At 38.9% G+C, this 18,298-nt stretch overlaps 1 protein-coding gene across 5 annotated transcripts; it reads left to right on the plus strand.

The window, feature by feature from the left end:
• The first annotated feature begins 1,023 nt into the window (after window positions 1–1,023).
• CCDC196 (coiled-coil domain containing 196) lies at window positions 1,024–16,377 on the plus strand. Of its 5 annotated transcripts, XR_006705113.1 has the most exons (12): window positions 1,024–1,082; window positions 2,887–3,090; window positions 3,189–3,341; window positions 4,612–4,708; window positions 5,398–5,448; window positions 7,607–7,684; window positions 7,891–7,974; window positions 8,494–8,553; window positions 8,938–9,079; window positions 9,383–9,474; window positions 15,930–15,988; window positions 16,178–16,231. XR_006705113.1 is itself a non-coding variant. In XM_045451281.1 (11 exons), exons 2-11 carry the CDS (start codon window positions 3,041–3,043, stop codon window positions 16,295–16,297), a joined length of 894 nt encoding a protein of 297 aa, XP_045307237.1. In that variant the 5' UTR covers window positions 1,024–1,082; window positions 2,887–3,040; the 3' UTR covers window positions 16,298–16,377. The 5 variants fall into 5 exon arrangements, 4 of the variants coding, with proteins under 4 accessions (XP_045307237.1, XP_045307239.1, XP_045307240.1 ...); XM_045451281.1 differs by lacking the exon at window positions 9,383–9,474 and having other exon boundaries at window positions 16,178–16,377; XM_045451283.1 differs by lacking the exons at window positions 8,938–9,079; window positions 9,383–9,474 and having other exon boundaries at window positions 8,475–8,553; window positions 16,178–16,377.
• Window positions 16,378–18,298: the final 1,921 nt, after the last annotated feature.

The raw sequence follows: 18,298 nt of genomic DNA on the forward strand, positions 1-18,298 counted from the left end.
TCTTTACTGGTAAAACTAACACTAAAATGTTACTGCTCTGAGTTCTCTAATTATAGAGCATTCACGCTTTTTCTTAACAGATACTAAAATCAAATGCTATAATGTTGGATGAGGTCATTGTAAATAGCTTGTTATAAGGCCTATTTTGAGGTACCATATGAATTTCAGTGGATATTATGCAGTGACAAAGAAACACAATGTTTACTGCAGAAAAAAAATATGATTTGCTACTATAATTTATCTAAACAGTGGTGAGGTCCTACAAGTTATTTCATAAGAAGTATGTTCGCTGACCATAACCTCCTTTTCCTCTTCCTTAGACCCCTTAAACTCAACCGCTTCCTGGTTTCTCCTCTTAACCACCCGCTCTTCAGTTTCTTCCCTGCACAGCGTGAATACCATGATCAACTCTCTCTTTTATGGATACTCTTACCAGACTGCTCAGCCCCCTTACTCCTTGAACTTCTGCTTATATATTCTGCCAAATCGCAGCTCAGAGTCAACCAACCATCTGTTCTTCCTACTATTGCTTCTATCTTGCCAAGTACTGCTGGAGAAATTGTATAACTGCTGATTCATGCCATGACAATCTGCAACTCCCAAACTCACCTTGACCTTTAGCACTACTTGGCGATCCTTTCACTCTTGCCTGGTTGGCTTCCTTTTCCATGGTGCAGGTACTATTCCAAACCTCAAGCCATTGCTCTTCCCAAGTTTCCTACCATGCTTCCTCAATCAACAGATGACTTAACTTTCTACTGCAGGAAAAATCAGTGTTCAACTTCCCTCCTTTCAATTTCTAATGGTCATCTATAGCTTCACCCTCCCTACCTCTGTCCCAGAGTTAATGTGGTCTATCAATTATCCATTCAATACTAGTTTTTGATTTTAAGCTCTTTTAATGTATACATTATTACAAGACAAATATTCTTCTTGAAGTCAGATTACAAGTTGGAGAAATGGGCATCGGAATGTTAGGGAATAAAAGGTGCTGATTGGCCACTGAAAAGAACATATTCTGATGTCAGAATAGCAAATGTTCTTCCCTGTTCAATCATTTGCAAGCAAGGACACAAAGGAAGGTGAGTTGGATGCTGCCTGTCCATTAAGTGTTTTAAAATTCTAACATTATTCTGCCAACCAAACATTAAGACATGAAATTTAAAGAGGCTCTGCTTTAGTATCAATGCCATTATTGTTCTCTACTATTTGATACCACCTACATCTACAGTCTAAAAAAACTATTAGTAATTAGTCCACTTAGTTCCTTCTTTTAGCTAGTTTGTTCACCCTCATTAAATCCAAACCTTTCATGGGAACTCTTAAGACAACCAGTGTGAATTACATTGTGCTTCATCTGATATGACTGTTCTAATTTAATGTCATATTATACTAGCTATCATACAAAAGGTACAAGTGGCACATATTTGCTTTAGAAAATGTATTTGTAGAGACTGCCTAAGAAGGTTTGCTGTAGAAGATCCTGATAGGAAATATTTATCAGATCCAACCAGGGGCAGATCCAGGTTTTTTGGGACCCTGAAGTATACATAATTTGGAGATTTCCCTCTTTCTAAAAAAAGAATACAAAATTATGGATATAAAATGAGGTATGGAGCCTTTGAGAGAAGTTTGTAAAGATAAAGGGCTCTGAAGTTTAAGTTTCATCAGCCTCATATAAATCAGCCTTCTTTGTATTTTGTATTGCTTAGGGCATTAAACAATCCCCAAACCCATAACAACCAAAAACACATGAAAAAGTAAACACCTGACATGAGCCAGGAACTTCATATAATATTATATTTAATTCTCACTCAAACCTTTTGCCATTCTCATTTTTACAAAAATGGGACCTGAGGCTCAGAGAATTTGGTAACTTGCTCACAGTCAGCTCACTTCTCACAGTGAAGCCAAGATTCAAACCAAGATCGACGAACTAAATCTTGTGTTATTTCCACTACAATATTCTGCCTTTAAGGTTTCCCAAAACACAAAGAGGTTAAGTTACTCTGGAGGATGCCCATAGAAGATGCCCAGAAATGCTCAGTCAATACTTGAAACTGACATGACTTAATTCATATTTGAGGACATCACTAAAAATATTGCCCTAAAGCTGTGTTTAAAGGGCTTGAAGAAAAAAATAAAAAATAAAAAAAATAAAGGGCTTGAAGAAACACATGTGTGACTCTTTGGGTTATTTTCTGCTCACTAAGTTACATAGAAGAAGACATAAAATCTTAGTCTAGGAGAAATGTGGTTCTGGCAAGGGAAGAAAAATGGAGGCTGAATCAGAATCTGGAAGTAAGTGTAAATTTGCAGTCTCTCAGGAAAAAGCCTGGCTGTGGAAGGACATACCGATAGTATGGATTTTCCACAAATTATGTCTCTTGCTATGTGTCCAGTATTATTCTCTCTTGCCCTGTAGTATATCAAGTTTTGAAGATAGGAAAATAATGATAGTTAGCTCATATATTGCTCACTATTATATCCATAGCTTATATTTGCCAGTTTGGCCTTTATTTTTCAAAAATGTCTCCTAGAGGTTTTTCTCTTCTCCTAAGACCCTCAGAAGGTAGATGCTCTGTATTTATATTTTCCTTACTCACAGAATCTGGACAGTATGTAGTAGACATTTAATGGAGGTTACTTGGCATGGAAGGTGGTGTTAGTGAGTTATTTTTGACCAGCCACTGTTTTCTAGGAATTCCATAATATAGATGTGTTCTGATTCTCTGCCCCATTCAATCAAAGACTTCAGGATAAAACTTTGGGCATTGGTTAAACCTAAGGAAAGAATTGATCAGATGTATCTAACAGTATTTTCAGTCAACAAGCTGTCTCTGATGTTGGAGTTACTTAAAAGACCTGTTGATTCTGTGGTCTTAGGGCCATTGTGACTCAAGCTGCAGCTAAAACCAGTCCAATGCAACAGACGTTTCAAGAACAGCAGCAGAAAAATGATGACCTAACTGAATGGAACAAGAAGGCACGTATTTTCAAGAAGACATCTCTATTCTTAGAGTAGAAATTTCCCTTCAAGATGACAAGTGGTTCAAACCCTTCAGGATCTTACTTGCCCTTAAAAGTAAGGTGAGCCTTGAACAGATGCCAAGTGGTAACTATCCAGAAGGGAAAGAAGAGTCTCTATTATTAACCTAGGCTAAAGACAGATATTATTCTTCCCACAGATGTTCCAAAATAGATGACAACTACTTGAAGGAATTGAATGAGGACTTGAAGCTAAGGAAGCAGGAACTGCTAGAGATCCTAAAACCTCTTGAAGATAAGAACAATCTCTTATTCCAGAAGTTGATGTCTAACTTGGAAGAAAAACAGAGAAGGTAAGGGCTCCCTACTCAGGATTTCCTAGAGGGGAAAAAGCTGGAGAACTTTAATCCATAGGATTAACAATGATTATTTACATTTTTAAAAAGGTTTAGACATTTAGCTATAATAGATAAAGAATTTGTAGCCACAAATCAGTGGCAAGTAATATTTTATTTACTTTTAGTAAAATTACATATGACTCAGCCCTCATCTCAAGGAGCTACAGTTATCACCCTTCTTCCCTAGGATGCCCACCCGAGAAACAGAGAAGAGCCTTTAGTATCGTCAGTCTATCATGGTTACACTGATAGCTCCTTATACATGTTTGTGGAATCACTTCAGGGTAGATGACTCTGCCCTTCCCATGCAAAGCAGTGAAATAGAAAAATTTTCTGGGCCTAGGAGTCTTCTGGAGGTCTGGCCTCTTTAATATGCTAGGCAGATAAGGTCTCAACTCTTAACTAGAGCACTCACCGTTCTTGGGACCCACCAACTTTGTTTCCTTTCCAGTCTCAAAGAATCTCACCTTAATGGATCCACCTTCATTCTCTACCCTTACAGTAAGCATCTCAGGGAGCCCCGACTTTTGGAGAGCAAAAGCCAGGCAGAAAGTTGTGATCAAGCACCAGCTGCTTACAATGCAGAAATAAACGTCTCTCAGGGCAAGAGAACACAAAGGCTTGCTTCGCTGCTTATAATTAAGGAGGAAAAAGTACCATAAACATAAGCATAAATTAATGTTTTTAAAGAATAGAGAGTCTTTGACTCACTTGGTATTGATTCAGATTTTGTTAGAAACTTCTTGATGGCTTGGATTCTCTGAGAGCTACCATAAGGATATAAGTGGTTTCCCCAACTAACTCAAATGTCTTTCACATGGAGAAGCAATACCAACAGAGATGGGGTAGGACATAATTCTTGGACTTATGCTGAAGTCAACAGATTCTATGAACTCCTTCTTCACAGGGGCAAAACACCCTTTCTGCCCCAAAAGCCATACACCAAAATATTTTTCTGAAGGAGTAAAGAAGAGTCTCACTGGCTGTTGGAGTCCTAAGTTTTGAGCATTGTTGAACACAGAATTCATTTTAGAGCACACAGCTGAGGCAAATGTCGATTGGGAATAAAATCATCCTATAGAGAGCTACTATGTCCAGAAGGAATTCTGTAATTCCTGACTTCAGCACCCATCTCTCTCCCTTGACAGAACGCTTTCTGACTGCTTGCAGAGTATTAATACTACCTTTAGGAAGTATTATGTTTTGTGACGTCTTTTCATTCTAGTCTACAGATCATGAGGCAGATCATGGCAGGGAAGGGGAGTGAAGAATCCTCAGTCATGGAGCTCATTAAGGAAGCAGAGGAGATGAAGCAGAATCTGGTAAGAGGTTGGTGGGCATTTCAGGGAATTGCCTCCTGAACAGGGCTCAACTCAATTACTACCATCAGATGTGGAAGGAAAGACAGTTCATCTCTAGCATCTGAGGCTCCAATACTCCTATCTCCTTCATCTAGAAAGGGGTCAGATGAAATGTTGGGCAAATTCAAGACTTGGTAGCAAAAATTCTATTTCTTTTTGACTCTTAAAAACTTTTCATTTAGGGGTTAGTAATACAAGCATATTAACCCTTCACATTTCAGAAAGAATAGAAAATACCAAAGTAAAATAAAAGAAATAGTTTGCTTCAGGAGACTCATAAGAGTTTAAAAAACCAACAAGGTAAAGGATCTTAAAAATTATAAATTAGTGGTCTAAGCCCCAGAGAAACTTCTGTATGATCAGAACATCTTAAGTGTTGTGTGAGGAACACATTTCTGTTGATATCATACTATGATTACCATAATTATAGTTATTATTAAAAATCATTATTTTTTTTTATCATCATCATCAAACTCATCTCTCATGTTCCTGGATTTTGAGCTAGGTCTATTTATTGCCTTCCTTTATGGTTTGTTTTATACCTGTGTCCCCATCCCTTTCCCCTCATTATTTATAATTTCTTCCAATTTCACTTTAATGACTGGACAAACACGTTTCTGTTTGTTTGGTTTCCTCCCCACCCCCAACAGGAAAGGAAAAACAAGATGCTTCGGAAGGAAATGGAGATGCTATGGAACAAGGTGTGCCTCTAAGGATCTCTTGATAGAATTGTCTTACAGACCCTAATGCAAAGAACTTCCCTCTCCTCTGGTCCCCATTCTCATTTTGTCACATCCCGGCTTCCATCCTTGCCTCCTTCCAATCCATCCTTCGCACAGCAGCCAGAGTGATATTTTTGAAATAATCAAACCACGTCATTATTCTTATGGAAACCATTTATAGCTGCTCTTTATTGTGGCATAATGTGGCTGTTGCCTGCCTCTCTCTTCTCATAGAAGTCTTCCCCTTACTTTCTATGCAACCCACACAGGCCTCCTTATGGATTCTCAAACATGCCCAGACTCTTCCTATCTCAAGGCTTTTGCTTTACCCTGGCCTATAATACTATTTCTTTTGGTTGGCTCATATTCATGCTTCAGGTCTCTGCTTAAATGTCACCTCCTCAGGGAGGTCCTCCTTGTTCACTCTATCTAAAATAAGGCACCCCGGGGCGCCTGGGTGGCTCGGTCGGTTGGGGGTCCGACTTTGGCTCAGGTCATGATCTCGTGGTCCCTGAGTTCCAGCCCTGCGTCGGGCTCTGTGCTGACAGCTTGAAGCCTGGAGCCTGCTTCAGATTCTGTGTCTCCCTCTCTCTCTGGCCCTTCCTCCTTCTCTCTCTCTCTCTCTCAAAAATAAATAAACATTAAAAAAAAAATTTTTTTTAAGAAATAAATAGGGGCGCCTGGGTGGCGCAGTCAGTTAAGCGTCCGACTTCAGCCAGGTCACGATCTCGCAGTCCGTGAGTTCGAGCCCCGCGTCGGGCTCTGGGCTGATGGCTCAGAGCCTGGAGCCTGTTTCCGATTCTGTGTCTCCCTCTCTCTCTGCCCCTCCCCCGTTCATGCTCTGTCTCTCTCTGTCCCAAAAATAAATAAAACGTTGAAAAAAAAAAGAAATAAATAAAATAGGGAACCCCTTCCTCACTTTCTATTATATAACTCTATTCATGTCCTCCATAGCACTTTTTATAATTAAACTTATTATTTTTATTTTATTATTAGTAGTAGTAGTAATTATGATTATACTTGTTTCTTATCTCCCTGACCCCCTCTGGAATACAAGCTCCTCCAGTTTCTTGATTGCTTTGTTCATCTCTGAATCCTTAGCATGTAGCACAATGCTTAGAACATAGTAGACAATAAATGTAAGTTGGATGAATGAATGAATAAATACCTAATTCTAATTCTCCTATGATTTTGCAACAATCACGGCATTGCCTAATATATAATAGTAGGGCCTTTTGCTGGGAAACCAGGTGGGAGTGGATGTTCCTTTGTAGTCTAAGTCGTTGGGATTTGAGTGCTTTTTCACAGACTAGAAGACTAGAAGAATAGATTGTGTCTTGTGATATAAACAGTGTGTAGTGTGATCTCTGACTGCTTTTTTCATATTAACTTTCCACAAATAATCAGGATACCATCAAGTCTTGCATCTTGACCTGAGATCTGCTCCTACTTCTGAGAGGTAGCTACAAATCAGTTCTGTGAACTGTCAGTTTTAGTTCTTCTATTTTTGAGTCCTTGTGATAAGAACTATGCCAGCACAATTCATCTATGAAAATCCAGCTTCTTCAAAGCTCCCAAAAGATTTTAAAAGGGATGTCCCTGTATGTTAGCTTGTGATTGGCTTTCCCTACCCATAGTTTTAGACAGCAGAGAGTGGAGAGAGAAAAACAGTATGGTCAGGGGTTAAGAACATAAGCTTCAGGGTTCACAAGATCTGCTTCAAATTCCAGCTCTGTACTTTTGTAGCTGTGTGACCCTAAACAAATGACTTAGCCTCTTCAAATATCTTTTCCTCGTTGGAAAAGATGGAAGTAAAAATAGTCCTGTGAGGCTTAAATGAGAATGTTTGTAATGTAGTAGCATATTGTAAATAAGTAAAGAAATGTGCAAGTAGCTTACAGTACTGATGGCTTCTAATAAGGGTACAGTTAATAGGTTTTATTGTTATAAGTTACACTAAAGAGACCAAATAGAAGGACTTGTTCCGTTCTGAACCCCATTTGGTAGTACACTTTTCTGGTCGAACCCTGACAGTTTCCTGACTGGCAGAAACCAAAAAACCTTGACTTATATTGGTTTTCCACTTCCCTCACTAATTCCCACTAATTTAAAGCTTTGCCAAAACGTCTCTCTACAGACATTCGACACAGAAGAACTTGGTGATCAACAAAAAGCACCACAGATAAAAAACAAAGCAGACTTGCAGGACGGGAAGGCAAGTGGACTACATGTTACTTAGAATTTCAGGGTTGTTGATGCCACACTGCTGGAAACAGCCTGTTGACAATCAGGGCTAATTTGGGCAGGCAAATAGGCGGGATCTGGGCCTTGAGCATATGTGTGTTGGATTTACTGTTGGCTGAGACATTGTACTTCTTTCCTGGGACCTTCTCTTCCTTTAGCTCTCTTCTTTTATCCCAGGTTCCCAAAACCCCCTCCTCACCTAGGAAGACCAAGAATGAACTGGAGACATCATGTGCAGAGAAAGTGAAAGAGAAAAAGAAGGTAGTGTGATCTTTCTGAATGGTAGGGGCTTTTAGAGGTGATAGAATGGAAATTTTTAATAATGTATTAGTATGCTCCTGAAACTGATACAAGTTTTATAGGAGATGTGGTTCCTTTGGGATATTATATTTGATTCAGAGTGGCATTGCAAGTTTAGGGGAAATAATGTTAACGAGGGCAAAGTGGGAGAAACTATACCAACAATGTAACTCCACAATAACTATGTGATGTCAAAATAATAGCTAATTTGTTTTTGAACATTTATTTAGGGATATTATGCTTGTATCTAATCTTCTCACAACAAATTTATTCATAAAAATTGATTCTATTCATTTAGCTTTTAGCTTTTAGAGCATGGATTGTACCGATGAGGGCTACTAGAAGGACTGTGCAGTTGAAACCAATTTATTAGTGAATCTATGACAGCATACTTTGGCTATGAAGTCTTTGCAGCATTTTGAGAACGCTGATTTCTGATCTCAATTTATTTTGTCACCCAGAAGCTCTTTCTTCCACCAGGAAAAGCCACAGAGGAAAATGGAATGGGTCAGGTATCAGGAACAAGCCAACATCCTTCAGGTACTAAGATCTTCCAAGGTTGGACATGGGATACAGTTTCACTCAAATAATACAACATCTTTTAGTTTCATAATAGTAATCCTTATGCCCTCCTCTGGATTACCAATTATCCTGCTAAAAGAAATGTTCCATGGCGAGATTGCTGTGGAAACCTATCTCCAGCTTCACCTTGAATAACTTAAGATAAATACATTTTTTTTCCTTTAGTCTTGATTTTGTTCTATTTGAAATGGGGGTGGGGGGAATCACAAATACTTTCTGCCCGACTTTAAAGACTGAGCATGATGGGATCATTTTAAACTTCTGAGTAAAAAGGTTTCAAGTAACAGGTGGTTTAGAGAAGCCAATACTATATGTGTAGCTCTGAAAAGTGTTCTCCTGTAGAATGGCTTTAATGGCAAAATGATTGAGTTGAGAATTGAAGCCTTGAAGAACTACCAGAAAGCCAATGACCTGAAATTGTCACTGAACTTACAGCAGAATTTGGCGCCAAAGCAAGCATATTTTAATCTTCCTGGGTCTCGAGGTAGGTAAAGTATCGGTATACATGTGGAGGTTTTATTTTATTTTACATTGAAAATTCCATTCCTTGCAAAGTGATTACCACAATGCCTGGCACACAGTAAATTAAATGTTAGTAGTGACATAATAAGTTTTATAACTATCATTATTATTTCTCAGAAGCTCTGGTAAAGTAAGGATTCCTCTGGAGAAAATGAATTTTCTTTTGTAAAGACTAAATTACATATTATGTACTTAGTATATGTAGTTGATACACAGTTGACACCTGATAAAATTAGTTTCCTCCCCACTTCCTCCATTTTCCTAGGAATTATTGTGGTTTGATCTCATGAATCTTGTTGGAATAGACTCTGCTATTTCAGAACAGAAGGCCAAAGAGATAGCCATCTGACAATGGGTGTGAGTTTTGCCAATCCAGATTTTTCTCTGAGATTTTCAGTGTTTCCTCCCCCCTCCCAAAGAATTTATGGCATCATTAGAGAAAACAGTATATTTTACCATAAAAAAAAAAAAAAGAAAAGAAAAAGAAAAGAATAGGGGCGGCTGGGTGGCTCAGTCAGTTAAGTGTCCAACTTCGGCTCCAGTCATCACCTCATGGTTTGTGAGTTCGAGCCCCGTGTTGGGCTCTGTCCTGACAGCTCAGAGCCTGGAGCCTGCTTCAGATTCTGTGTCTCCCTCTCAATCTCTCTACCCCTCCCCTGCTCGTGCTCTGTCTCTCTCTCTCAAGAGGGAATACACTTAAAAATTTTTTTTTAATAAAAATAAAAGAATAGCTTTTGAGGGACAGGAGAAAATGTTCTTAAATTTTCAGGGATCTATGAATCTGAACTCTATTTTTTAATTTAAATTATTTTTATAATTTAAATTATATATTTTTAATTAATTACGTATAACATGTAATATATACAAAAGAATGTACGGAATATATGTAATTGTGAAACAAGATAATAAAATTACCCCCCATGAATATACCAGTCTACTTAAGAATGGGAAAATACTTAGTACAGATGCTCCTGTGTGGAATCTGAATTCTATTTTAAAAAAGACACATGCAGTGAGAAATCATGGTTAGGGGATGACAATGTTTTATTAGTATTGGTATCAGTATGTATATCTCTAATTTCTTCTCAATCTTATTCTATTAAGGGCTTGAACAGCTGATAAAATCACACAGAGCATATAAGATTAAATAAATATATGAGTAAATCAAATCAAAGAGAAAATAAGTTGAAGCCAGGTAAATACATGAAAATACATGATGAAAGTATTATATATAGTTGGTAGAAGCAGGCTTCAAACTTGGTTCTGGATTTCCCAGAAAAAGAAACATGGGTTTACATTGTCCACAAAATAACAATAAACCAATTGCTCAGGAGAAATATACATTTTACTAGTACTGAGACCAGAGAGAAATTTCTCTTCCATGGAGATGGGATACTCTACATATGTTATAGTAGCTAATGCCCTCAACAATATTTCTAAGGTGAATTCAGAATCTAAATTTCCTAGCCTGTTTCTTATCTTTGTTGGCACAATATAATAAAAAAATTATCAATCTGAAATTTTTAAAAAGCAATGGGTCAGTTCAAGATGATTTGGTCCATGTGCACAGCACACTATTAGTCTGACTTGGCCCATAGATAAAATTTACAAAATCTAGATGGCTGGATCTACTACCCATCCTTTAACCCGTGTTCTACTTATATTTTTTCTTTTAATTATTGCTTGATAAGAATTGGAAACAGAAAGCTTGAGATTTTCTTCTCCAATAAGAACCTAGAATACAATCAGAAGCAATATAAAGTCATCAAGGTATAAATTTAAAAGATGGAGGAGAAGAGGGTATGAGAAGGACAGATTCTTGTTTTACTTTGAAATTAGCTGAAGGTCATTTCAAAGGATCTTAGAGTAAGGAGTTTAAAATCTTTTAGCTCCAGATTCAAATCGAGTCAAGATTAGTAAATAGTGAAGGGTTCCATTTGATTCAATCACCCTATGGAGATTTTTTTTTTTTTTTTCCTTCCTTGCAGAACGTTGAATCTTTGAACTTTGGACTAGGGCAGCCCACAGATCGTACCATCTTTTCTCTTATCTCCTCTTTATGCTTCTGGAGAATTAAGTGATAGGGCACTAAATTTCCAGTTACCACAAATGAAAGTAGCTACAGGCATGTGTGACCCATTACTGCTCTGTCTTACTGATTGTGCATTCACTGAACACTGATTATAGGCCAGTTTCATTTTCTAACACCCACATAACACAAAATCTTTGGGTTTATTTGAGCCTAAGGGGATCTGAAATCTGAGTCCTAGATTTTGTTTATGTTGACTTATTTGTTTGATTATTGAAAAAAGAACAAAAGAAGCATTAGTTTTCTTCACAGAGGGATTTTTAAAGTAATTATGTTAAGATAACATTATCAACAGTGATGTGATATGGTTTAGTCATGCTCAGTGTTTCCCAAATTCCCTTAGTCTATTTTTCATTCAGTATGTTCCATTTAGATTGACTTCCTTAATTTCCTAATGCATTCCTGGAAAATAAAGTTAATATTACTGTTTTATTATTTTTTTAAGTTTATTTATTTAAGAGAGTGCTCGCATGCATAGAGTGGAGGAGGCCGGGAAGGGAGAGGGGAAAGGGGAGTGACAGAGAAAGAATCCCAAGCAGACTCTTCGCTGCCAGCACGGAACCTGGCCCTACACCGAAACTACAAGCCACAAGTTTATGACCTGAGCTGTAAATCAAGAGTCCGAGGCTCAACCTACTGAACCATCTAAGCGCCCCAAAATTCCTATTTTAAGTGGAAAACCAATAATAGTTTTCCATAATAGAAAGTAAACTTAATAAGTATACTGAAAACAAGATTTTAATGTTCTAACCAGATGCTAAAGCCTGAGGTCCGTTTTATCTTTATTAGGAAGTGAGATTAGCATGGTGTGGGGAGTTTTAAAGCAAACCTGCACCAAACCGAAAACTTCTCCTTGATGCAATCGAGTTTGAAGAACTGAAAAGGGAGTAATTTTTTCACTGTGATTTATATAGTATTTAATGCTGTGTTCTAGCACCTCCTAAATTTATTTCAGTTGCCACTCAAAATCATCCCACCATCAAATTTCTGGAAACAGTACTTTAATAGAAAAGCTCTGGTTTTACAGTCAGATATATGAGCCACGGGCCTTATTCTGAGGCTAAACAGTTAAATAACCCAGGCAAGTCCTTTAGTTTCAGTTTTTTCTTTGCCTAAGACAGTCAAAACATATTATAGAGCATATTGAAAACATGTGGTTTTGGGTAATGCTCACAATAACTCTCTAGGGTAGGTATCATAGGACAAAAAACTAGTTCAGAAAAGCCAGGCTTCTGACTCCATCTCCAAAGTTCATCTCCTAAAATGTGCAGAAAATGCCAGTGTTAAAGCATATGATATCTCATGACCCTTCCACATCTAAAAGGTATGATTTAAATCTGAACTTATCAACTTTTTAATATGTAATCGTCCCAATGAAGACTCATACTCCCTAAGGGTAATTTGTTTAGTAGTAAAGGAAACAGTTCAAAATAGGTTCACAGTTTGTAATTCTTCATTTAACCCAGTAGGTGGCACCAATCACATCCAGGCTTCTAGTCCACAAATGGTAATTCAGGAAACCTGAAATATCGTCAGAGAGATTGGCCTTCTATTACTCTTAGGACAAAATGTGCTACATTTATATACCAAATGAAAAAAAAAAAAACTATTGATGTTTTCTTCCATGCTCTGCACTGAGGTGTATTACTGGCAGCCTTGATTAGACCTTAATAAACTCCATATTCTGCTGTGCAATCCTTACCTATTATTCTATGCCTTGAACTAGAGTTCCCTCCATTCCAAATACATCCACTGTCCACTTCCTCCACAATCCCTATCTAATACTGTTTCTTTCCACCACAGAAAAGTCAGGTAATTGGGACAATGAATTATAAAATGAGTTGGGCAATTGTACACGGTGTTGATTTTTTGAAGTTTAAGTCCTTAATACTGTTCCTAGATACAGTTCATTTTCCTCTAGTTTCAAAAGAATTGAATTTCACAAACCTGTCTTAAAGGATGAAGTGTCATTTTGGACACACCTCCCAGCGAATCAGGGTATAGGCCCTTCTGTTCTAGGCATTTCCAAATAGAAAAAAGGTTTCTCCCACTACTCTTGGCCAAGAATCCCTCCTCCCACATAAACTGTCCTGTGTGCTGGTTGGCTGTGTTGCAGTGGTGTGATCTATTTGGTTGGCAAGATACAATCTTGTGTTAATATTAGTTTGTTGTACTTTATGCAATCCATACTTGCAAACCCTCTTGAGGCCCTGGTTATATATAGCATTACCTTTGTCAATCTAATCTGTTTGGCATTCCGCCTCGCCTAGGCTTATAGAAGAGAAAAACATTTTAGACCGAGTGAAGTCCTTATGGACATGGGTCACATATAAAGGGATTTGCTTTCCCACCAGTGTAAAATTACAATTTGACCCAGGCTATGGAACAGTCCTTCCCCAGCCTCTGTAGAGTCAAGAGAACAGTTCGTGGTCTTTGGCAGCCATGTATCTTAGGAGCACAGGCATGAAATAATCTTTCAATTCAGCTGACTTTTCCATCATGCCTGCTGGTAGTTTAAAGAGGAAGTTTATCTTCGGCAATAATATAACTGACGATAAGACATTTGATTCTGACAGACTTCTTTTCTCTCCTCCCCTCCACCTCCTCTCCCCACTGAATTCATACTCTTGGCATTTCCTTGAGTTCTTTTGAGAAGAGACTGAAGGTTGGATGTGAATATTTTGCTACACTTATAAATTCAGATGAAAGCCCAGTGAGGTGGGAAATGAATACTCTTGAGACCTTATTTATTCTATAACTCTCTCTGTTCTTAAAGCAAGTCATTCTTCCTGGCTTTAACCTTTACTTCACTTTAGTATTACTCTTCCTGATGGCTGACATATACTCCAGTAAGTGCTGCCAAATAATGTTAAGCTAAAATGCTGGAAAACAGAGTCAGAAACCCACAGCTCAAATCTGGGTCCTTGATAAATATGTTTTTAGGTTTGTTTATTTATTTTAAGAAAGAGAGAGAGCGCAAGCAAGGTAGAGGCAGAGAGAGAGGGATATAGAGAGAATTCCAAGCCGGCTCCATGCTGTGAGTGCAGAACCTGACATTGGGCTCGAACTCAGGAGCCATGAGATATTGACTGAGCCAACCTCAAGAGTCGGAAGGAAGCTTAACCAACTGAGCCAACCAGGCACCCCTAAATATGGGCTTTTTAAAGCTTTGAGGCAACTTGAACCTTTTGTGGATTTTGTTATTTTACTTTATTTTATTTTGTTTGTTTTGTTTTATAGAGAGGACTCACGCAAGTGGGGGAGCAGGGCAGAGGTAGAGTGAGAGAGAGAATCTTTTTTTTTTTTTTTTTTTTTAATTTTTTTTTTCAACGTTTATTTATTTTGGGGACAGAGAGAGACAGAGCATGAACGGGGGAGGGGCAGAGAGAGAGGGAGACACAGAATCGGAAACAGGCTCCAGGCTCTGAGCCATCAGCCCAGAGCCTGACGCGGGGCTCGAACTCACGGACCGCGAGATCGTGACCTGGCTGAAGTCGGACGCTTAACCGACTGCGCCACCCAGGCACCCCGAGAGAGAGAATCTTAAGTAGGCTACATGCTCAGCATGAGCCCAACTCAGGGCTCAATCCCATGACCCTGGGATCATGACCTGAGCCAAAATCAAGGGTCAGACATTTAACTTACTGAGCCACCCAGGCAACCCAACTCGAACTTTGAATGTCAAAGTTAGGTTTCTGTTATAGTAGTACTACATAGTAGTTACTATAGTTACTACTACTACCTATAGTAGGTTATGAAGTTAATTTTGAATCGAAGTCATTTTTTCACTTCCTATAAAACCCCACAGAAGTCCAGGGGAGAATAAAATTCTTCCTTCCTAAAAATAAATTTTGAAGGTTGAAAAAAATAAACTGTACCTTTATTAATATTATGATTATTTCATTGAGTGACAATAGCTTCCAAACTTTGTAATATCACACACTTAGGAAACTCAGCAGGATTATTAGGATAGGGTTGTCATATTTAGCAAATAGAGGATGTTCAGTTAAGTTTGAATTGCAGATAAATAATTAATGTTTTAGTATAAGCATGTTCCAAATATTTCATGGAACATGCTTATACTAAAGATATTTAGTGTTTATTGAAATCCAAACTTAACTGGGTATCCTGGCAACCCTAACCTAGGACAGACTCACTACAGAGCCTACTTAAACGCCCCACAATTCTTCCCCCCACCCCCCGCTTTTTATTGGCTCTCTTCTTCTTCATCTCAGCCTATGCCTGTCATTCTGTCTGCCTCCTTTTTTTGTCCCCTCGCCCACCTTTATCTTTTTTGTTGTTCTCTACTGTCCACAGTTGGCCATTTTTATGGAATATGTATCTGGGTTATCTGAAATATATATATAAAATTTATCATCCCATTTCTTCATGTAAAAGTTATATTAAACATATGCTTTGTAGGCTCTCAAAATTATTTCTACTTGCATATAATCCTCAAATGATTTTCTTCCCTCCGTGGGACATGGGCCCTCAGCAGAGAAGGGTTTGCCACTTGAACTCTAAAAATACTGTTTGAAGTTGTTTTCTAACACAATTACAAAATCCACATTAATGCTAATGCCAGAGTCATTCTACAGTGATGCAATGATATGTGATGTGTGATGAATGTTAGTAGCCTTACAACTCAAAATAAAACCAGGTTTTGTTTTGTTGGGTTTTTTTCCTCAAAGAAAGCTCCCATTTTCCTAATGTTTCCCACCAGGTACTGTGAACACTACAACTACCAGCAGATTAACTACCAGCAAAAACGAATCTAATGTGGTAAGAACTAGTTTCATTTTCAAAATTATTTTAAAGGCTTGCATAGATAGTGGGTGTAGATTTTTAGAATTTATTTGTTAAAGTACATTCTAATTTAATATTTTTAGGAGATTTGTAAAGTGGGTGCCAGGGCACTTGATGTTTTAATTGTTTTTTGGATTCCCCCCACCCCGCCCTTCTATGTTGTAGAGAATTCTGGGATCAAAAACCTACACAGAACAACAAAGAGCTAAAGGAAATCAGTTTGATGATGTAGGAGGGAGGATCTTTTTTCTGAGGTCACTGCCAGATGAAGCTCTGAAGGATTAGAAGGCTTTCACTCCGTTTGCTTTGGACAGGTTTAAAGACGAGGCACAGCCATTTGTGTTAATTAAAATCTCTCAAACCTTTGTTTTAGTGCAGTTTATTCTGTCCCCACTAAATTAGGTGGAAATGCTAGTTAGATGTTTGACCTTAAGCATGTCAGGAATTTAGTCATTTAGGGATTGTAAAATAGTCCCTGATTATTTTGATAGCTTTTGATTTTGAAATGACTAGGTTCAAACCACATTGTATGTTGTTAACAAGTCCATGAAAGGCTGTTCCTCTCCACCTCTGAAATGTTTCATTCTGCACAGATCCATCACTAACATATGAGCAAAAGTACATACAAAATAAGGAAAATTATAAGCCTTACAGTTTTTTTACTCTCTCGTCTATCATGTCCAACTGTCCTAGTTTGCCTCCTAGTTATCTGCCTCCTCGTTATCTTTTCCTTTAATATCTCCTACCTTCCTATCTTCTACCTAACTGTGTTAGTTCAGGCCCTCTTTCCTGCCTAGATTAGCATGGCTCTTAATTGGTTTCCCCTCTCTAGTTCCTCTATTCTATCTTCCACAGCACCTGAAGCTGTCTCTTCTAAAAGAGGAATGAGATCATGTCTTTTTCCTACTGGTTTTCCATTGACTTTAGTATAAAGTCCAAACTCCTTCATAGACCATATAATGATTTACCTTCTGCCTATGTCTCTAGTCTCCTTTTTCACTGTATCTACCTTTCTTCATATATTGAGCTCAACAGACCTATTTGCAATTCCCCTGATGTGCCATGAGGTCTATTATCTCCATGCCTTTGCATAAAGTTGATTCTTCTCTCCTTGTCTATTTGCCCATTAACATTTGTCCATAGGGCTGAGTTTGGTGCCCTTCTCCCATCCCAGCAATTCTTAATTTTAACTATTGTATTAGAATCTCCTTGGGAGCTTTTAAAAATACCAATTCACTAGGGAGAGGGGCCAAGATGGTGGAACAGCATGGAAGTTTTTTTGTGTCTTACATTCATGAAATACAGCCAGACCAACACTAAACCATCCTGTACACATAGAAAACTGATTTGAGGATTAACACAACAATCTGCACAACCTGAACCACAGAATCCACAGGTATGCAGCCTGCAGGGGTGAACTTGGGGAGAAAGAAGCCGCCGAGGTCAGGGAGCTGTTTTTGCTTGTGGAGAGAGGACAGGGGTGGAGGGAGGGTTCGGGAAAAGCACCCCCCCAAAAAAAAACACCTGGAGAGAAAGTGGAAAAGTGGAAACAGCTGCAGGGACTGAACTAAAAAGGGAGAAAGGAAAAAGGAGAGGGTTTAAATTCCATTAAGACTCTATAAACAGGAGGAGTGTAGAGTCTGAAATGCCACAGCTCAATACCTGGTGGTGCCCTGGTGAGAAGGGCGAATCCCCAGGAGCAGAGTGAAGTTGAGGGTCTTTGGGACACACAGGGAGAGGCAGTTCCCCTGCTGGGAGGACATCTGGTAGAGGCTGTGTGGCTCCCCCAAAGGCCCCAGTGGGCCCGGGAGAAAAACCACATTCACGGGTGCTGGAACAAGGTCGTTGGGAGTGAAGCCTGGTGCCAGCTGTGTGGTGTGATTTTCCATAATCTCTGAAACATGGCTGCCACATGATCGCGTGAACTTTTTCTGGGGTAGGCTAGCACTCAGCTGCAGTCTCTGGGCAGCAGCAGCAGCATGGTCCCTTGAACATTCCTGGGAGCAGCCGGCACCCGGTCATTGCTGGGTGAGACCCTCCCACAGAGGAGCAGAACGGGTCAAAGCTGCAGTCCCTCAGAAGTAAGGGGTTGGGAAACATAGCTGCATCTGAGATAAAACTCGGGAGGTGCTACCTGGGGCTTGGTCACAGACCATAAAAGCGGGGAGTGGATGGAAGCCGAGGACAAAGGACAGGTGCACGATTGCTGCTTGGGGAGAGCGCACGGTTTGATACTAGAGACTGGAGAGCCGGGTGATGCCATATTCACTGTTCCCCTGCATGCGC

Source organism: Leopardus geoffroyi, chromosome B3 (assembly GCF_018350155.1).
Source record: "Leopardus geoffroyi isolate Oge1 chromosome B3, O.geoffroyi_Oge1_pat1.0, whole genome shotgun sequence".
Taxonomy (NCBI): domain Eukaryota; kingdom Metazoa; phylum Chordata; class Mammalia; order Carnivora; family Felidae; genus Leopardus; species Leopardus geoffroyi.

Excerpts from the sequence above, each read along its gene's own strand:
- CCDC196 (XM_045451281.1), top strand. The coding sequence starts at position 3,041 with ATGACAAGTGGTTCAAACCCTTCAGGATCTTACTTGCCCTTAAAAGTA. Across the intron at positions 8,554-8,937 it reads AACAAGCCAACATCCTTCAG|AATGGCTTTAATGGCAAAAT; the intron begins GTACTAAGATCT and ends GTTCTCCTGTAG. Across the intron at positions 15,989-16,177 it reads GCAAAAACGAATCTAATGTG|AGAATTCTGGGATCAAAAAC; the intron begins GTAAGAACTAGT and ends TCTATGTTGTAG.